Raw genomic sequence first — 19,005 nt, 5'->3', positions numbered from 1 at the left:
AGTACTAGGTGGAACAACAACTATAAAGAAGGGGTTGAAATTGTTCAACACCTTAAGGATTTCGAAACATTTCGAAACGAAAAGCCATAATTTTCCATCTTCGCCATTCAGTCAAAGGTCTTGTTACCATCTCAGCATCAGTTTCACCTCTTAGTCTATATCGATTGGCCTGCATAGTTAAAGCTACAAATTCACTTACTTATTTCTTAACTGTACGAAAACGATTTTCAATTTCGCATATAGCACGACGACTCGGATTCCAGATGTCACTGCAGAACCCGTCGTGAATAACCGCCTAGAAATTCATCCATGGATAGTTTGCTGAAGCAAGCTGAGTAAATAAAAAAACATAGTTTCTGCAAATAGATTCATCTTCTTCTTTAGTATACGAAGCTCGCCGAACTAACAAGGGCCGAGACATCTTCTTTCGACAAATTTGTTGAATTGAAGGTTTTTTTAAGCTTAGAGAAGAAGCGTAAACAAGATTAGAGGTGTAGAATGTGTGAATTTGGAGTTGAAATGAAAAATATTTATAAATTCCAAATTCTAGCCGCTGGACGACAAGAATTTTCAAGCGTCGAGATTTAGTCGTTGGCGGTTTTGGATCACACACTGGAGGATTTACCATAGACGCAGGTGTGTGAAGAAAAAACTGGCGGGTTAGGATCACACGCCATCATTTGTGGTCCACACGCCCGCGTATTTGGTATCCGTCAAGTTTTCCATCAAGCGCACGTAAGATCTTCTAGACTTCTTCCTCACTCAACAAACCAAATTGTTGGTTTGTCCATGATGAGAGCAAAATGAACAAACTTCATGTTCGTTGAGTTCATAGGAACTGCTCTACCAACCAAACTACGAATTTGTACGAATCTACGTATTTGCAATCCCTTGAAATTATTCTGCGACCAAACACACCGTTAACTAAAATATGCGATTTCCTCCGATCTAATTGCAAATCCTCCATCCCTCTCAATATCAGCTGAGAATGGTCATTTCGATTTTTCCCTAAATAAAGTTCTGAAGTTCGAAGGATTAATTTCATTCATTCGTTCGTTGTCTCTTCTGATATTTCGTCTTACAGGTATGTTATTCTTTTAATTCATTTTCTGTTTGGTAATTTTGTCAAAATGTTTGGTTTTAGGGTAAAAGATGGTAGCTTTAAGATATCTTCTGCTTGTATGAAAATTGCCGATGGGGTTGCCTCAAATCCAGTAGTAGTAGGAAGAGTACTGGCATTATCTCAGATTTGTGGTCAACACAGGTCAATCGTCTTTTGACAAAACGAAAAGAAGATTTTATGGTGTAGTGATCCTTCAGCAACAACTTTATAAAGTTACATATCATGTTGATTGTTTGAACTTTGTTACTACATAGAAGACTTGTTAAACATGGAGGAGATGTAATAATGATGGAAGACTATGATATTGTCAAGGAAGAGCCACAATCATTTCCTTCTGAGGTAGTCTAAATTATCCTCCTATACTTGTTCTTTTTTGTTTTCACCCAAAAGAAAACCTAGATTTAGCGAGGAATTAAAGGTCAGCATCCTTCAAATCTTTCAATAACGTGACCACAATAGACTGGATTTTAAAGTCAATATTTGTTGTTTGATTTGAAGGATCACATTGGTGCTGGATGTAGTTAGTTGGCCACTAGGATTGAGCAATACAAGTTTTGATCCTTTTGTCGCGTCTTACTTTCATTTATGTCTACTTGTTGTTTAGGGTTTGAATGTGGATGGAGGATTGGTTAATCATCCACAGAATGAAACCGACATAAACGAAGAAAATGATCCGGTCTCGATGGAAGGAATCGACTTGACTCAATGTTTTCAAATCGATAAGGTACTGGTTTTATTTTCACCACTGCTGACAAGATTTTTTTAACAGAATAATAATTTGATTTTGGTTTTGTAGGAATTTGACTCACGAGAAGCAATAATTAAGTGGTGCCAGGAGGTTGCAGGAAAGAACAATACAGTACTTGCAACCATAAAGTCAGTTAAAAAACAAGGGGGAAAGGGTTCTGTGGTTGAGCTTGGATGCGAAAGAAGTGGTGTTTACAGCAGGAGAATGAGCAACATTTCTAAGTCCGGTCAGAAACGAAAAAGAGAATCTAAAAAGTGTGGTTGTCCTTTGAAATTGAGATGTACATGTATAGGCGGAAACAAATGGAAGCTTCGAGTATGTTGTGGAAAACATAATCACGAGGTAGAAAGAACACAAGCAGGTCTCTCTCTCTCTCTCTCTCTCTCTCTCTCTCTCTCTCTCTCTCTCTCTCTCTCTCTCTCTCGAATTTGAAAGGTTAATTTCGTTATTTATTTGTTTCTTCTCAAACTTTGGAGGTATTATAGTATATTATTTCAAACTGATTTTGTCTCCTGCCTGGAAGTTTTATGTGATATTATTACTAAACTATGATGACTCTTTGAATCCTAGTCTGATTTTGAGTTGAAATATTTTTGTCTTAGTATGCGACTGATAACTGAGTTAGGAAAAAAAGATTCTGCATTAAAGCATCTGTCAGCAATGATAACCAATAATTGTGATTTTAGAGGTTCATTTCAAAAATTATGCATATAGCAGCATGTGTTACTTTATGATTTCAGAAAGAGATACGCTTCGGTATCAGCAACATGAATTACATATTTCTGGTTTTTGTTATGAACAACGTGGTCAGCTCACTATTTGACAAAATGGAAAGGTTTATATGTCATAGCTGTCCACTTGTGAACTTTTTCAAAAAAAGAAGAAAAAAAAGGCTGCGAATGTTGAGATATCAGCTTATCATTTGTTCATACAATCTTCAAGGGTAATTTGTGGCAATGTTTTCCAACTCTATTTGAATGCAGTGGATGTACTAAGCATGGAGGATGCAGTAATTATAGAGGACAATAATGCTGTAAAGGAAAATTTATCAACAGAAGGTGGTTCTTCAAACGGCTCATGTAGGGAGGCTAGCAGGTCCCTAAATGCTATTAGAGATTCAGAATCACGCCCTTCTGATGTAATTTTAACTATCTCGAAAGTGTTTTTACGTATTTCTTTCTTTTTTGTGAAGATACATGTAGATTTCATAACGTGTTCAATCCAAAAGCTCTTTCTTTTGTATGGTCTCATTATAAAAGGTCTTCAAGTATTTCATTTTTGTCGAACAAAAGTTTAGCATCTTCCAGATATCAGCTAGTTTGAGTTTCCTTAGGCTGAACTGTTGAAGTCGGGTTTTATGTTTTTTCATGGCAGTTAACTGTTGAGCTCTGTTTCTATGAGGAATAATATGCAGTGTTCCATACCTTTTCTCATTGCTGTTTAGGATTTCAATGTGAAAAAAGGATCAGTTAGTCAACCCGAGAAAGACACCAGTGTCATGGAGGAAGAGGTTCTCGTCTTTGAGGAAGGGATCGGCTTGACTCACTGTTGCCAAACTGATAAGGTACTACTGAAGTCAAGTTTGATGTATTATGACAATTAAATGTGGAGCTGAGGATAATTTGTCTGTATGAGGAATACCATAGAATATTTCATTTGTTTATCACTGCTTTACTTTCTTTTATTTGTACTCATTGTTTAGGATTTGGATGGGGAAAAATGTTCGGATAGTCATCTACAAAAAGACACCAATGTCATGGAGGAAGATGTTTCCATCTTCAAGGAAGGGATCGACTTGACTCAGTGTTTTCAGACTGATAAGGTAAGTTTGCATTTCGTCATTTCTTAAAAGAGTATATGACTGAAATATTTACTAACTTAATTTTTGTTAAGTTTAGGAATTTGACACTAGAGAAGCTGTAATTCATTGGTGCCAAGAGGTTGCAAGAAGCAACAACACAGGACTTGTGATCAGTAAGACACTCAAAAAACCAGGGGGAAAGGGCAGTCTGGTTGAGCTTGGATGTGTCAGAAGTGGTGCTTACAGGTCCCATAGGAAAAATGGTGACAAGGTTTTACGTAAAAGGAAAGTACTTAGTAAAAAGTGTCGATGTCCTTTTAAACTGAGAAGTACGTGTGTGGAAGGAAATAAATGGAAACTTCGGGTATGTTGTGGAAGACATAATCATGAGGTGGAACGCATACCTCCAGGCCATTCATACTTCAGACGGTGGAAAGAAGACGAGGATCAACTACTGTGTGAATTGACTGCGAGCGGTCTCCGTCCTCGACAGGTACTTCATGCATTGAAAGAGAGGAGCAAAGAAAATTTCCTGGACATCAAAACCATATACAATAGAAGAACAAGACTAAAACTACATGGCACTGGAAGAAGCTCAGTGATGCAACAGGTCATGAAGTTGTCAGCTCAATACCATTACATGGAATGGCACAGGAAAGATAAAGAGACATGTGAATTGAAAGATATAATATGGGCTCACCCTGAATCTACATTGTTGGCTCAGTGTTTCCCTTTTATGCTGATGATTGATTGCACCTACAAGACCAGTAAGTTTAAGATTCCGTTCTTTCATGTAGCTGGGGTTTCTTCTGTTGGAACATCTTTCACAGTTGCGTACGCCTTTATCGAGGAGGAGACAGAAGAGCACTTTAGTTGGGCACTGATGCAATTGAAATCTTTATACTCGCCAAATAACTTGCCATCTGTAGTTTTGGTTAATGGGAAGCTTCCATTAATAAATGCAATCAGCATCGTGTTCCCTGGAGCAGATAAGTTGATTTGTCCAAATCATATAGCAAAAACTATTGAAATCAATTGCAAGAATGCATTTGAGAATAGTGAAATGTGGAATAATTTCTGTCAGGATTGGGAGAACGTTTGGAAAGCAGAGACAAAGGAAGACTATGTGGATATGTATACCGAGTTTGTAACGACGTGGGTGGCAAGGAATGTCACGTGCATCACATATATACGAGATACGTGGTTGGTGCACAAAGAGAGCTTTATTATAGCTTGGGCCCAGAAGATTAAACACTTCGGTTATACAGTAATAAATAGGGTTGAAAATGAGCGTGATCAATTGAAGAAGTGCATGGAGTCTTCGGGGCATAGTTTCTTTCTTGTTGGGAAACACTGCACAACATGATAAACAGTCAGATTACGCATATTAAAACCTCCTTTGATAGGAGCTTGACTTCTGTTAATCGTGGACATCAGTCACCTATTTTTAGTGAGTTGAGGAACCAGGTATCTCAGCGTGCTTTGGAACTTTTACAGTTGGAGCTTGACAAATCATCGAATCAAAGCAGTGATATGGGCCCCTGCAGGTGTTTAATTCGTTCTACACATGGTCTTCCTTGTCCTCACGAAGTAGTGAAGTATACCCAAGAGGGTAGCCCAATCCCTCTTTCTGCTATTGACCCACAGTGGAAGCAACTGTCAATAGTACCGAGAGTGGAGACAAATGTTGATTTTGATTGGCTACCGGAAGCACAACTTCTACGGCAGAGATGGATTGAATCTGAGGAACTTGAACGCTGCTCACTTGCTGAGAAGATAAAGGAACTTGCATTGTGTTAGATCACATGGTCTTAACAAAAAGGTACGTGTTTAGATGACAATTAGTGTTGATTAATCCAGGAGCATTTAGCCCAGTATAGAATTAATTGCAATCTTGGACCTTGGTTTCAAAATGCAAACTGTAGTATCCTTGTTTATTGTTTCTAGAGTTATGGTTATACTCTCATTTGATTTCAGTGTGCATCATGCTGATGGTTCTTAAAATGTTCCCTGAACCATTGAGCAAGGCTTGGCATCTGCAGCGCATGATAATGTGCTCTATGGTGGCTTACACAGTGGTGTTCATAATCACGTGTTGAGTTAGAGTTGGATGTTGGAAGGACATGTAATCCTGAACAGTCTATTTAGGGTTAATATTGGTGGAACTAATGACGCTGCTCCCAAGGTATCTGCATATAGTACTACCGACGTTCATAACATTGTAGTCCATCGAACATGTTCTGTTGTAGAGCACTTCAGACTGATCAACAACTTTTGTCTAGGAATAAGTCAGTGCTTGATCAGTACCATTTTGTGCACTCTAGGGTTCCCACAGTCCATCAAACCTGTTTGTTATATTTGTAACTTCATCTTCATTAAAGTTGTAGGTCTTGCTTGCTTGTTTTTGTGTGAGTCTACTTATGTACAATTTTCTCTTTGGAAATTCATGTTGCGCAAAGGTCTAACTTGATTAGTTAATAGTTAATTAGGCTGCAATGTTGCACTCTTATTCTTGTGAGTAGCTTACTTTGATTTACATTCTCATACCTGCATTTGGTTTGTTTTTGGTACACTGTACAATTGGCAATTTCTATTTCGAAATCAATAATGTGGGTGAGTGGCCTGTTCAGGTTTTATATATGCGAAGCTGTAGACTGTTGATTGTGTAGGGATTGGTAGTGCATATTAACTGTGAAGTGGATGACTTTTGATTACTAGTAATGACATTTTTTATATTTTTTCATTTCTATTTGTAGGATTTGGAAATCTCGAGTCCATGCACTAGACTCCTTTCAAATTGTATGGAATGATTTCGATGGCGTTGAAGGGATATTATTGTACTTATCACTGGGCCTTCCATTATAAATTTAGTGCCTCGAGTACTATTGGAACATCATATTTGGCCAGATGTTGGAAAAGGTCCAACTGTGGTGTTGCCCAACTATATGAGGAAAGCATAAAGATGGAAAATTTTCGGTCAAGAGAAGCTTATTTGATATTGCCTGCATCAGTAGCCACTGGACTGGTCGAGTACACAGGATTAAGTATATTTGCCGAGGATCTTCAACAATCGTCAAATGGGTATGATCAACTAGCCTACACACATGTGGTACATTGATACTGCACAAGGAAAGCTTTATTTTTCATGGTTAGAGAAGATTAGCACTTCATTTTAAACTGAAATAGCTACATAAGAAAATTGAGCATGATCAATTGCGGAAGCACACAGCACGGTGATACGACAGATTTTTATTTCCTTCTTAGGAGATAAAGCGTTGAATTATAAAGGACCAGATTGATAAGAAGGGTGTCTTCATTAACTCATTGAGAAGACCTCAACTTATGCGAACCATAAACATCAGGTACCTGCTTTCCGGGAGTTGACTCTCAGCAATTCATGGGAACTTACATTACTTGAACTTGACCAATCAGCTTGCGAAGAGTTGTTGAACTATGTCTCTCAGCATGCTTTGGGTCTTGTACAATTTGAAGATACAATCAGCAGATGTATAGTAGAAGAACCATGTCTGTTGGCATGCATGGACCTTGTACGATTTGAACTTAACCATTCGCCAGAAGTAAGTTTTGGAGTAACTTCTAGTAGTTGTCTGCTTGGCTATACGCATGGTGTTCTTGTTGTGCGTGAAGTGCATAATTAACCTAGGAGGGAAGGCCTTCCCTATATCTGCAATTGATCAACAATGGAAGCAAATCTTGGTAGTGTCAAACTATCAATAGTGGATTTTAATTGCTGATTTGAGGACAACTTATGCAACAAAGGTGGATGGAAGCGTCAGAATCTGACTCGACACCGGAAGAGATGAGAGAAGCAGCATATCTTGAAATACCCCTACTTAGGCCTAGTTTGGTGTTGCCGCAGCTTTTGCAAAAGCACTTTTCTGTTGTGCGTTGTTGTGTTGTGCTGTGAGAAAAAAGCAGTTAGACGTTTGGTAAAATATTAAATAAAGTTAAAGCTAATTAACAAAAGCAATCAAAGTGTGTTTGGTAAAATATCATATTCAACCATTGTTGTTGTAGCAAATGACAAAAACAGACATATATCTGAAAATAATTTTGTCTCAATTTTATTGGGCTTAAAATAATTTATTTTTTTACTATTAAATATAAACATATATAATATTAAATTTACTTAACCACTTTTTAATATATATATGCTAATATATGTATATATATTTTTCAAACAAAAAATCAAATTAAAATTAAGTAATTATTTAATATTATTATCAACTGTGTTATTAAACAAACATTTTATTATTTAATATTTGTATTTTTGACAAACTAAATGAAATGGTATCATAAAATAGTTTGAAAATAAAATATAATAATATTTAAAGAATAAAATATAAGAAATAAAAATAGATTGTATATATATTTAAGGTTAATTTTTGTCATTTACAAAATAAAATAGGTATAAAAAGGATAAATCAAACATTAAATTTTGGTGGGACCAAAACTTATGCTTTTGTAGCTTTTATAAGTTCCTCCTCCCCGGTTTTTAAAAATTGAGGAATTTGGAAAGTGCTTTGGGTAAAAAGCACTTTGATTTCCTTTTACCAAACACCAAATTCAAAAATTATTAACATATATAGGTTTTGAAATTGCTTTTGGAAAAATAAAAGCATTACCAAACTCAGCCTTAGATGATGGTCACATAAAAATAAGAATTATCTTTGGTATATATTGGAGTATATGGTAACATACCATGGTTATAAATACAGAATACAGTTATCTCGGACTTTCGTTGTAATTCATATTTTATGAGGTTTCTCGACAATCATATCATAATCTCTAGTCCCTTTAAATGGGTGCAGGATGATTCAAAACGCTGTTAACACTCGCATTATTGACAACTCGAAGACCAATTCATACCGTGTCGAGAGATTGAATCCAATTTATCATTGGGAAAAATATCGTTTGGTCCCTTTTTAGGTGATCCCATGTCTGTTTAGTCCTTTAGGTAAACACTTTTACTGTTTGGTCCATAATTATTTAAAAGTATTACCCTTCCGTGTTAATTTCTACTTATTTTTTTTTGTAGCAATTCATTCTTCAAAATGAACTCCTGTTAATTTCTACTTACTTTTTCAGAAATCACCTAAAAAAACCAGAGTTCATTCCCGAAATGAACTCCATATAAAAACCTAAAAAAACGGAGTTCATTCCAGAACTGAACTATATATAAAAACGGGCTATTTTGCGTTTCCTCCCCTATTAAGATCGCTAATTAGCGTTTCCTCCCCAAATAGATTAAAATTAGTGTTTCCTCCAATCGTTAGTTTTTCCATCCATTGCTCGGTTAGCTGAGTCAGCGCCTATGCATGCGTGGCATAAACTGTACACGTGTTTCGTGATCTTCCGAAAATACCCTAGTCTAAAAACAAATTAGATCTCACGCACCTGGCTGAGTCGGGTGCCAACAACGGATCTTAATTCTTAATTCTTAACCCTACAACCTAGGTCGTATTCACTTAGCCCTTCCCTTCTCTTCTCAACAACACCAAGACCTCTGCCCCAGCTGCCGGAGACCATGGATTCAGATGGGTATTCACCGAGTATTGCTAATAAATTTGAAGATCAGAAGTACTCGAGAGTTTGTAAGAAGATTAATGGAGTTCGATTAAGGTGATGGAAGAATTGTAGCTGCTGTCGATTGAGGTGATAAATTGAACAGGTTAAAGAAGGGTTTATCAAAGATCGTATTTGGTGATGATGGCATCGATTTGGTTGAGTCTGGTGGTACAATTATAGCCGAGAATTTTTACTGTCGATAAAAATGGAAGAGAGGAAATGAATTTGATGGTTAGAAATTAGGGGATTTGATGGCTGGATTAATCAGATGATGAATTAAATATGGGTTTGGTTCAAATTTAATGGATTTGGAGGAGTTTATGGTTGTATATGGGTTTAATTTGTGGATGGTGGTTGTTTGGTGGATTTAGGACTTGACAGTACCGATGGAATTTGAGTATGATTGGGGGAGATGGGTCGTGATGAGTTTGTAATTGGGGAAAGAACACGATTGCCTCTGTGCTGGTGATTGCAGCTGGGTAGAGAATAAAAATGGATGAAATTGGTGTTGGTGGTGTATGGAACAACTGTTGTTGTTGTAGAGGGTTTGACAACAACAAATATTAGGCTAATTTCCTCCCCACTATTACAGCTTCAGTCCCTATCTGATGGTTTGATAACATCAAATTTGGGGGTTCTCATATTCATCTGTTTTCGGGTTTTGATGTGGTACAAAATTGAGATGAAAGTTCTTGAAGAGAAATTATACAGCAAAAATACCGAGAAGAAGTTGATCGATTCATAGCTAATTTGATTATTTTACCGAATAAATTAGATGTTTGCAGTATCAGGAACAATTGTGGATTTGATTTTTTGGGTTAATGGAAGTTCCGGTGTTGGTTAATGGCGGAAATTAAAAGGCCAGCGTACAGGTGCCGGAGAAGGAGGAGCACATTAGAGGGTATTTTCGGAAGATCACGAAACACGTGTACATTTTATGCCACGCGTGCACATGCGCTGACTCAGCTAACCGAGTAATGGATGGAAAAACTAACGACGGGAGGAAACGCTAATTTTAATCTATTTGGGGAGGAAACGCTAATTAGCGATCTTAATAGGGGAGGAAACACAACTAAAAAAACAGAGTTCATTACAGAAATGAACTCCATATAAAAACCTAAAAAAAACAGAGTTCATTCTAGAAATGAACTCCATATAAAAACCTAATAAAACAGAGTTCATTCCAGAAATGAACTCCATATAAAAACCTAAAAAAAATAGAGTTCATTTATGGAATGAACTCCATATAAAAACCTAAAAAAACAGAGTTCATTCCAGAAATGAACTCCATGAAAAATCCTAAAAAAACGATGAAACAACACACAAATCTTCATCTTCATCGTCTTCAACAACAACAACAGCAAGACAAAGATCTAAAAGTCAATATCTTCAACATCTTCATCTTCAACAGCAGCAACACCAAACAAAACCTAAAAACTCCGTCGTTCATCATCTTCTTTCATCGTCTTCACATCTTCAACAACAACAATCACGAGTTCATCTTCAAAACATCATCACGAGTTCATCTTCAAACAGAAAAACAACATCACGAGTTCGTCTTCAAACATCATCACGAGTTCATCTTCAAACAGCAAAAAAAAAAAACATCATCGCGAGTTCATCGTCGTTTTTATAAAGATTTATTATCTTCAACCGCAGTAGCAAATCAAGAAAAGCAAGGTTCATCTTCAACAGTGGCACGGAAAAGAAAATTCTAGAACAAAGAGATTCTAGATCTGAAAAATAGGAAGAGAGGGAAAGTAATAATAAAAATAAGATATTTTCAAGGATTTTTTTCTATATATATGTGGTCCCAAAAGGATATTTCTGTCACCACACATGACAATTACATCATTCATGACATCACCCTAGGACCAAACCATATTTTTTAGGACCAAACTATAATTTATTTTTCCAAAAAGGACCATATAGAAGGTTGACTGAGTCAACTGGACCAAACTCATCCTAATATATTATTCCTAGGAGTCTAGGACTATATGGTATTTCCTACTTTATCATTGAAATGAAGATAGGGTGAACATCTCTTCTAGGGTGATTATCTCCCGAGATAGCTGGTTCAGATTTTCTTTCTTGGCCCAGCATCCTGAGTTTGTTTGAAACCCAAAACTCCCTTTCTGTGTAGTTCAGTTCACCGGTGCGAAAGACTATTCGTTTTGATCACACATAAGGTCCCAACCTTAAGCTTGGGCTGCTCTTGGATTTTCATCTCTATTTTATGAAAACCTGTCATATGAATTTAACTGAGCCCTATACGTCCGTCCATCAACCTTAAGCTCAAATTCTAGGACTAGACCTAGAAGGCTAGTATGTTTATGATTTCATGATTTCCTTGTATTGCTGTAGATTTATAAGAACTCTAACACACTGCTGAGAATTTGGTGGGTGATATCATGGGTTGGGTTCATTGTTATCTTAGGTTATAAGAAATCTATTTTCAGCTGTTGCATTTTAGTGACAGCAGCCAATTAATGATATGTTTCTCAATCTGGTATGTAACAATGGCGTTGTTGAACATGGGCATATCTTTCCACCTAGCTAGTATTGAGATCTACTTATTGTTATTATCAGACTTCGCTTTTACTTCCATTTCCTTCCAATGCTGTGTGACCAATGAATATGAATAGCATAAAGAAAGAAAGAAAGAAAGAAAAACACAGTTGTTTGGATCTGCAACTCAAGTAGTCAAACTTAAATTTTCTGCTAAAATCTGCTTAAACCCGGTATTGCTTATTAACTAAATTTGTCAAGAAGGGAGATGATTGATTGGTTTTGTAGAAAAATAAAATAAAATTGGTGTCTTAAATTATGACATTTATTTAGTGTGAGAATAGTGCTGATTAACTAAATTTGCCAAGAAACACAATCGCGATAATGAGAATATCAAGATCCTGGTTGGCTTCACTTGCATGTGCTCTTTATAAGGCATTTGAAGGAGAAATGTGGGCACGTAATTGTTTAAAACATGTTGTGCATGAAATGGAAAGTGACCTAACATCTTATGGGGCTTAGATATCAAGAGAGCCGACATTCAATGATCTACTTTTGCATCTTCTTTTAGGGGAAAACGATACCGAACCTTGCAACCAAGCCTTCCCAACAGCATGCGTATAAGAAAATATTATCCAAAAATTCATGAGTTTGTAGTTGATCATTGCTCTGGAATATTATATGAAAAATGCCAAAGGTTTCAAGGAAAAGATTTCAATTTTTGGACCAATTAGAATTTTCTTTTCTAAGATAATAGAGGAAAGATAATTGATTTTGGTCGGACGATTTTGACCAAAAGTCAAGCTGATTACGGTTTCATTTTTCTTCTCATTTCCGATTTCTTTATGGTTTCTTCCATCATGGATGATGATGGAGGTTCTGTAAGTGCTAAAGGGGGTTTTTCTCTACCTATTTTCTCCCAACAGGTAGAGGGGTCTGCATCTAAAGGTTCCCGGTCTGGAGTTTCTGGGGTTTTTGAATCAAAAATTATTTGGTCTGAATGTTTTACTAAGAAGATAGAGTTAAACACCTGATTCTTCTTTGGATTTTGAAGAACCTGGTTCAGCTGAGGGTAAGAGAGTTGCTGATATGTTTTTGATGATGTTGAAGAGGATCTTGAACATTGTAAAGATCTAGTTATTGAGACAATTGTTGGTAGGAAACTACCTTATATGTCAGTGAAGGATACAAAATGTTTGATGCATATGACTACCCATGGTGAGTCTTTGATGTGTTTGAATTTGATGATGAATTTGATTGTATCGCAGCTGTTAAATATGGTCATGTTTACATTTTTTAACAATTGTTTTTTCTACGTCCTTGGCATCCTCTTAATGAGCAAGAAATTACAGAGATGAAATTTGTTCCCGTTTGGGTAAATTTTAGGAAGGTTCCTTGACATTTATAGAATTCTAAAGCCATATCAAATATTGCAAATGTAATATATTGGTAAACCAATAATGAAGAATAAACTTACTTCTACCAGAGCTAGAATGGGTTTTGCGAGGGTTTTGATTGAAATTGATGTTGATTGTGAGTATCCTTCATTTATTCTGGTATATTATGAAGGGAAACATGTAGTTAATATGGATGTGGAGTATCCATGGAAGGTTCCTAAATACTCTGACTGTAAAAAAAAATTTGGTCATGTTGCTGCCAAATGTCCATGGGTTAAACCAAAGGATATTCCTCTGTAGGTGGCCTAAACAGACTAGTATTGCTGGGAATTAGCAAGCTTGGGTTGTGAAAGGTTTTAGAAATTCAAACTCAAAGCTTATTATTGACATTTCAAAGAAGAATAGTTCTAGTTCAGATAATGATCTTAAGGAGGATGGGGTCATTTTTCTGGAGGGTAATAAGAAAAATGTTAGAGCAAGAGACTAGTGTCGCTTTACCTATTGCAAATAGGTTTTACGCTTTGATTGGGATAGGAAAAGAGATCCAACCTCTAATAGTGTGTAATTCTGGTAAGAATTTGGATTCAGTCAATTCTAATGGAGATGGTAGTCAATATGGAATTGATTCTGAAGGTCATATACTGCTTATCTCTAGTGCTCCTAAAGGTAAATTCTTGTCTAAAGAAGGCAGTGCTTCAGTTTTATCTAGTCTCGCTCCTAAAGGAATGAAACTTAAGAAACTTAGGCTTGCTAAGAGGCCTCTTATTGCTTTAAATGTAATGTTTAAAATTGGATGATGGAATACTAGAGTGTTAATTGACCCTCTAAAACATCATGAAGTAGTTGAATTATTATATCAAATAAGTTATCCATGATGGGTATTGTGGAAACTCATGTTCGGGCTCAAAATAAGGATGTAGTTAGTGTTTTTTGGATAATTATGATAATGATAACTCGGGGAGAATTTGGGTGGGTTGGAACCCTCTTGAAATGTCTGTTAACTTGCTGCACTCTGCTTCTTAAGCAAAGTGCAGCAAATGTGGATTTATATATACTCTGGATTTTAACAGTTAATGTCTAACAAATTTTCAATAACGTCTCGAACTCAAAGCGTTGTTATAATAACTTAATAATTTTACCATTATATTATAACAATGTTTGTAATTTCCAATTATATAGTAAGACACCTTTGATAATATGGATTCTCAATTGACAATTGCATTATGTTTGCAGGTGTTTGTAGTCTGTGTTTTTATTTGTTTGTTTGGAAATTCAGGTTTCTGATCTCGACCCTGCTCAACTAGGCTATATAATTTCGCTTAGTTAAGCTTGTAGTTAATCCATGGTCCAAAAGTTGAACATACAACATATATGATATTTGACTCTTCCATTTGGGACTACTATAATTCATAAACCTTACACTCCTAGTCCCTATAGCATGATGATGTTGCAGATCTTTATAAATCATATGATTTTTTTTATCGTACCTGACTTATATTAATACCATGTGCCTTTCGCTTTATACCAAGCAGAAATAGACAAAGCAACGGTGAACCGTAATCCATCCTGCTGCAGAATTAGAGTCAAATGCAAAGCTCTAGAAATTCCCGCAGCAACTCAGGTAACTATAGACGACATTTCTTATGTTCTCGGGATTGAATGGGATTACGAATACAGGTCGGCTACAAACGTCACCGTGGAAGGTTACCGGAGAATAATCAACCAGTTGGAGAGAGAAAAGGGACCGTTGAATATGGTCAATGCAAATTCAAATTCAAATTTTCAAACCAATGTCATACATACAGCTGCTACAACCGTACCAATTGAATGGAGGAGAAGAGGACACATGGAGGTGGGCCAGCACTCAAGAATGAGCAACCTGCACATTCAAAATCCAAAAACAATTAAAGATTATTTTGGGAGATTTTTCGAAAAAAAGAATACACGTCGGCAATAGAATAATTCAAATACAAGTCCAGCTCAAAGTCAGGGTCAAGGTCAAGATACAGAGGTAACAGAAACTCAAAAACCCAAAACTATTCCAGATTTTTTCAAACGTTTTTTTAGTAAGAAGAACAACAACTTAGAACAGGCAGAACATCATAATCCCAATTGTCAAACTGTGGATCTCAATCACACTGACAATACTCAAATTATTTTTGAAACAATAACAAGCGCATCTGGAAATTTAACACCAAATCAGTTAAGACAAAATGAAGGGTCTCCACAGGCAATTGCAATTGTAGATTCAGTAAGAAGACAAGTAATTTTCAATACAGTCTACATGCTTATGGACGCAACAAAAAATGTGGGGGGTAACGTAGGATAAGACCCAAAGAAAGCAAGGAGAGTATATGTTGAAATAGTGGCAAAACATATGATGCGCAGTGAAGACAGAATCAAGAACAAAATGGCTGCAATTGATGACATTGTGGAAGTGGAAGAGACAATAAAATGTTCAAATGAAGACAATATGGAACTAGTGCAACACACTGTAAACTTGGGCACAAATGGTCCCAATGGATATTAGAATTTTGAATTGGAACATGAGAGGGTTAACAGCAGTAGATAAAATGGATGGCTTGAAAGACTTAGTGAAGAAAACCAAACCTACATGTATATTAATTCAAGAGACTCATATGATGAAAATAAATGATTGGTGGGTGAAGCATATTTGGGGAAATGAGAATTTCAAGTGGAGATATATTCCATCACAGGGTCTCTCAGATGGCTTATTAACAATATGGGATGATAATATACTAGATTGCATTGATGAGGTTGTAGGGCCAAACACTCTTTCTCAGAAATTTAAATGTAAGTGGAGGAGTATGAATGGTGCCTCACAAATGTTTATTCTCCTTGTTCTTATTGGGGAAGATATGAGTTTGGGAAGAGTTTGAAGACTTAACAGGATGGGTAAATGATAACTGGTGTATAGCTGGAGATTTTAATGCTTTAAGAAGAAGCAGAGAAAGGAACAAACCTGGTGGATCAAGAAGAGGAAGGAAATTCTTCAATGACTTCATGGAGGTGCATGAGCTGGTCGACTTACCACTTCATGGAGGTATGTACGCTTGGTCCAATATGCAAAGTGATCCAATTCTGAGTAGATTAGATAGAACTTTAGTTACACCAAATTTGATTTCAAAATTTCCTTAATCACTCAAACAGTGCTTTCCAGAACAATCTCAGATCACTCAGCTTTATTACTTACTACATCTAATTTTGTTAAACAAAAACCACCTTTCAAAGTAGAAAGCTACTGGTTTTAACACCCAGATTTTCTTGACAACTTAAAAATTTGGTGGTCTTCTTTAGAGTTTAGAGGGTCTGCTAGTTACATTTTTTCAAAAAAAATACTAAACTTAAAATTTATCTTAAAAAGATGGAGTAGAGCTACTTATGGCAAAATTAGTGAGAGGAAAGTTGTTCTCTCTTCAATAATAGACAATATAAATGCACTGGAGGAATATATAGCTTTACCTACTAATCTTTTTAGTGAAAGAGTGGAATTAAGAGCTCAACTTAAACAACTGAATCTTGAGAATGCTAGGAAATGGCTAGTCAGATCAAAGACAAAAATTTTTAAAGAAGGTGATGCAAACACCAACTATTTTCATATGCTGGCCAATGGAAGAAGAAATAGAAATACAATTCAGAAGTTGATTATAAATGGTGAAGAAAACATTAATCAAGAAGATATTAAAAAGGAAATCTCAAGCTACTTTCAGAACCTCTTTCAAGAGCAGCATCCTACCCGACCTCAATTGGAGGACATACACTTCACAAAAATTTCAGAAGAAGATAAAGAATGGATGGAAAGAGCCATAAAAGAATAGGATGTATTACAAGTAATTAGAAGTTTCAAAAATGGGAAATCTCCAGGTCTAGATGGGTATTGTATGGAATTTTATAAAATAGCATGGGACATAATCAAAGGGGACTTCATTGCAGTGGTTGAAGAATTTCACTCTAAAGAAAGGCTAGATTGGAGGACTAATTGCTCATTTATAAGTCTAATTCCTAAAAAAGAGCAGGTGGGTTCTCCAAAAGATTTTAGACCCATAAGTTTAGTGAACAACATGTATAAAGTGATTTCAAAGGTTTTAACTCAAAGATTAAAGAAAGTTTTACCTAAGCTAATTTCTGAAAATCAAGGAGCCTTCATAAAAAATAAAAAAAATTTAGATGGAATCTTGGTAGATGGAGAACTTATTGAGCTAGGCTGAAAAGTAAAGTCCCAGGGGTATTATGCAAGCTTGATCTACACAAGGCCTTTGATAATGTCAGTTGGCACACAATAGTTCATATACTTAAAGCTTCTGGTTTTGGGGAGAAGTGGATCAGCTGGATATATTGGTGCATCAACTCTGCACAACATTCAGTCCTTATCAATGGGTCTTCAACTGAGAAATTCAAACCACAAAAGGGACTGAGACAAGGAGATTCACTTTCTTCTTTTTTATTCATTATGGTGGCGGAAATATTTACAAAATTGATGAACAAAGCTGTAGAACTGAATATGATCTCTGGGTTTTCTATAAATGGGATAAGAGTATCTCATCTACAGTATGCAGATGACACATTATGTTTCTTGATGCCAAAGAAGAAGAAGCAGAAAACTTACTCATAATATTGCAGATTTTTGAAGCCATGACAGGTCTGCAAGTCAATCTATCTATAAGTTCAATTCTTAGTGTGGCGGCAGATCATAAGATGCAAGCAATGGCTGACATTCTTAATTGCAATATAGAATCACTTCCTCTAAAATATTTAGGACTGCCAGTTGGAGCCACGAGCAGGAATACATCTATTTGGGAGGTTGTCATAGAAAAATTCCAAAAAAAGTTAGCATTATGGAAGAGGAGATTCTTCACCAAAGCAGGCAGAATAACTCTTATAAAACCTGTACTATCCATTTTACCAATTTACTTCCTCTCCATTTTTCATATGCCAGTCAAGGTAGAGAAGAAATTGATACAAATCATGAGAGATTTTCTTTGGGGATCAACTGCAGATAAAAGAAAGATTGCTTGGATTGGCTGGGACAAGATGAGTAAACCAAAAAAGCTTGGTGGAGTTGGAATTAAAAGTTTGAGATTAACAAACAAAGCATTATTATCCAAATGGACATGGGGATATGCACATGAAAATAAGCATCTTTGGGGAAGAGTGGTGCAAAGTAAAGCACAATGAGAAGACAAGGAGTTATGGGTCAAAGATTCAACATTACCACAAGGAAGAGGACTATGGAAAGCAATACAGAAACATAAAAAATGTCATTGAAGACATATCAGTCACACATATTGGAAATGGGATATCTCTCAAATTCTGGTGGGACAAGTGGAAGATAGATACTCCATTAAAAGAGAAATTTCCTAGAATTTTTAAACTGTCTCAAAACAAAAATGCCACTTTAAGAGATATGATTTCAAATGGTTCATGGAATTGTCAGCTAAAAAGACACCTGAATAATATAGAGATTAATGAAATTACTGAGTTATTACATTTATTGGGAGAGCCACCTGTGCTTACAGAATAAGAAGACAAGTTATCCTGTATTGGACCTACTGGATTCTCAACAAAATTTGTTTACAATTGGCTCATACAAAGATCAGACACACAATCTTTAGATGTTCCCTATACCTGTATTTGGATCAAGAATGTTCCTCCAAAGGTGCAATTTTTTCTATGGTCAGCTGCTCAGAATGCTATCCCCACTACTGACAATTTGGTAAGAAGAGGCTGCAACATCCCCGGCACTACATGCTCTCTATGCTCCCAATCAGAGGAATATGTAAGTCATCTATTATTACACTGTCCATTTTCAACACAACTC

At 36.1% G+C, this 19,005-nt stretch overlaps 1 protein-coding gene and 1 long non-coding RNA gene across 6 annotated transcripts; one reads left to right on the top strand and one right to left on the bottom strand.

Moving 5' to 3' along the window:
- The first annotated feature begins 767 nt into the window (after positions 1–767).
- On the top strand, positions 768–7,663 carry LOC113308630 (protein FAR1-RELATED SEQUENCE 5-like). Of its 5 annotated transcripts, XM_026557102.1 has the most exons (10): positions 768–1,084; positions 1,265–1,462; positions 1,728–1,847; positions 1,920–2,232; positions 2,855–3,009; positions 3,316–3,435; positions 3,574–3,693; positions 3,770–5,494; positions 5,650–5,857; positions 6,429–7,663. In XM_026557102.1, the coding sequence occupies exons 2-8, from the start codon at positions 1,409–1,411 to the stop codon at positions 5,036–5,038; spliced, it is 2,151 nt and encodes a 716-aa protein (XP_026412887.1). In that variant the 5' UTR covers positions 768–1,084; positions 1,265–1,408; the 3' UTR covers positions 5,039–5,494; positions 5,650–5,857; positions 6,429–7,663. The 5 variants fall into 5 exon arrangements, with proteins under 5 accessions (XP_026412887.1, XP_026412896.1, XP_026412891.1 ...); XM_026557111.1 differs by lacking the exon at positions 5,650–5,857 and having other exon boundaries at positions 1,381–1,462; XM_026557106.1 differs by lacking the exon at positions 5,650–5,857 and having other exon boundaries at positions 1,378–1,462.
- Positions 7,664–14,509: 6,846 nt separating this feature from the next.
- LOC113334218 lies at positions 14,510–18,359 on the bottom strand. The gene is made up of 3 exons (XR_003352654.1): positions 17,794–18,359; positions 16,150–16,268; positions 14,510–15,045 (listed from the first exon to the last, which is right to left on the bottom strand). It is a non-coding gene; the product is annotated as an uncharacterized LOC113334218 (long non-coding RNA).
- Between the last annotated feature and the right edge of the window lie 646 nt (positions 18,360–19,005).

Source organism: Papaver somniferum, chromosome 1 (assembly GCF_003573695.1).
Source record: "Papaver somniferum cultivar HN1 chromosome 1, ASM357369v1, whole genome shotgun sequence".
NCBI lineage: Eukaryota > Viridiplantae > Streptophyta > Magnoliopsida > Ranunculales > Papaveraceae > Papaver > Papaver somniferum.
The sequence above is the reverse complement of the archived record's forward strand: the minus strand, read 5'-3'. Positions and strand labels throughout refer to the sequence as shown.

What these genes read in the sequence shown, in the direction of transcription:
- LOC113308630 (XM_026557111.1), top strand. Translation starts at nt 1,409, where the DNA reads ATGATGGAAGACTATGATATTGTCAAGGAAGAGCCACAATCATTTCCT. An exon ending in AATGTTTTCAAATCGATAAG is followed by an intron (nt 1,848 to 1,919) that starts GTACTGGTTTTA and finishes TTGGTTTTGTAG; the next exon opens with GAATTTGACTCACGAGAAGC. An exon ending in GGTAGAAAGAACACAAGCAG is followed by an intron (nt 2,233 to 2,854) that starts GTCTCTCTCTCT and finishes ATTTGAATGCAG; the next exon opens with TGGATGTACTAAGCATGGAG.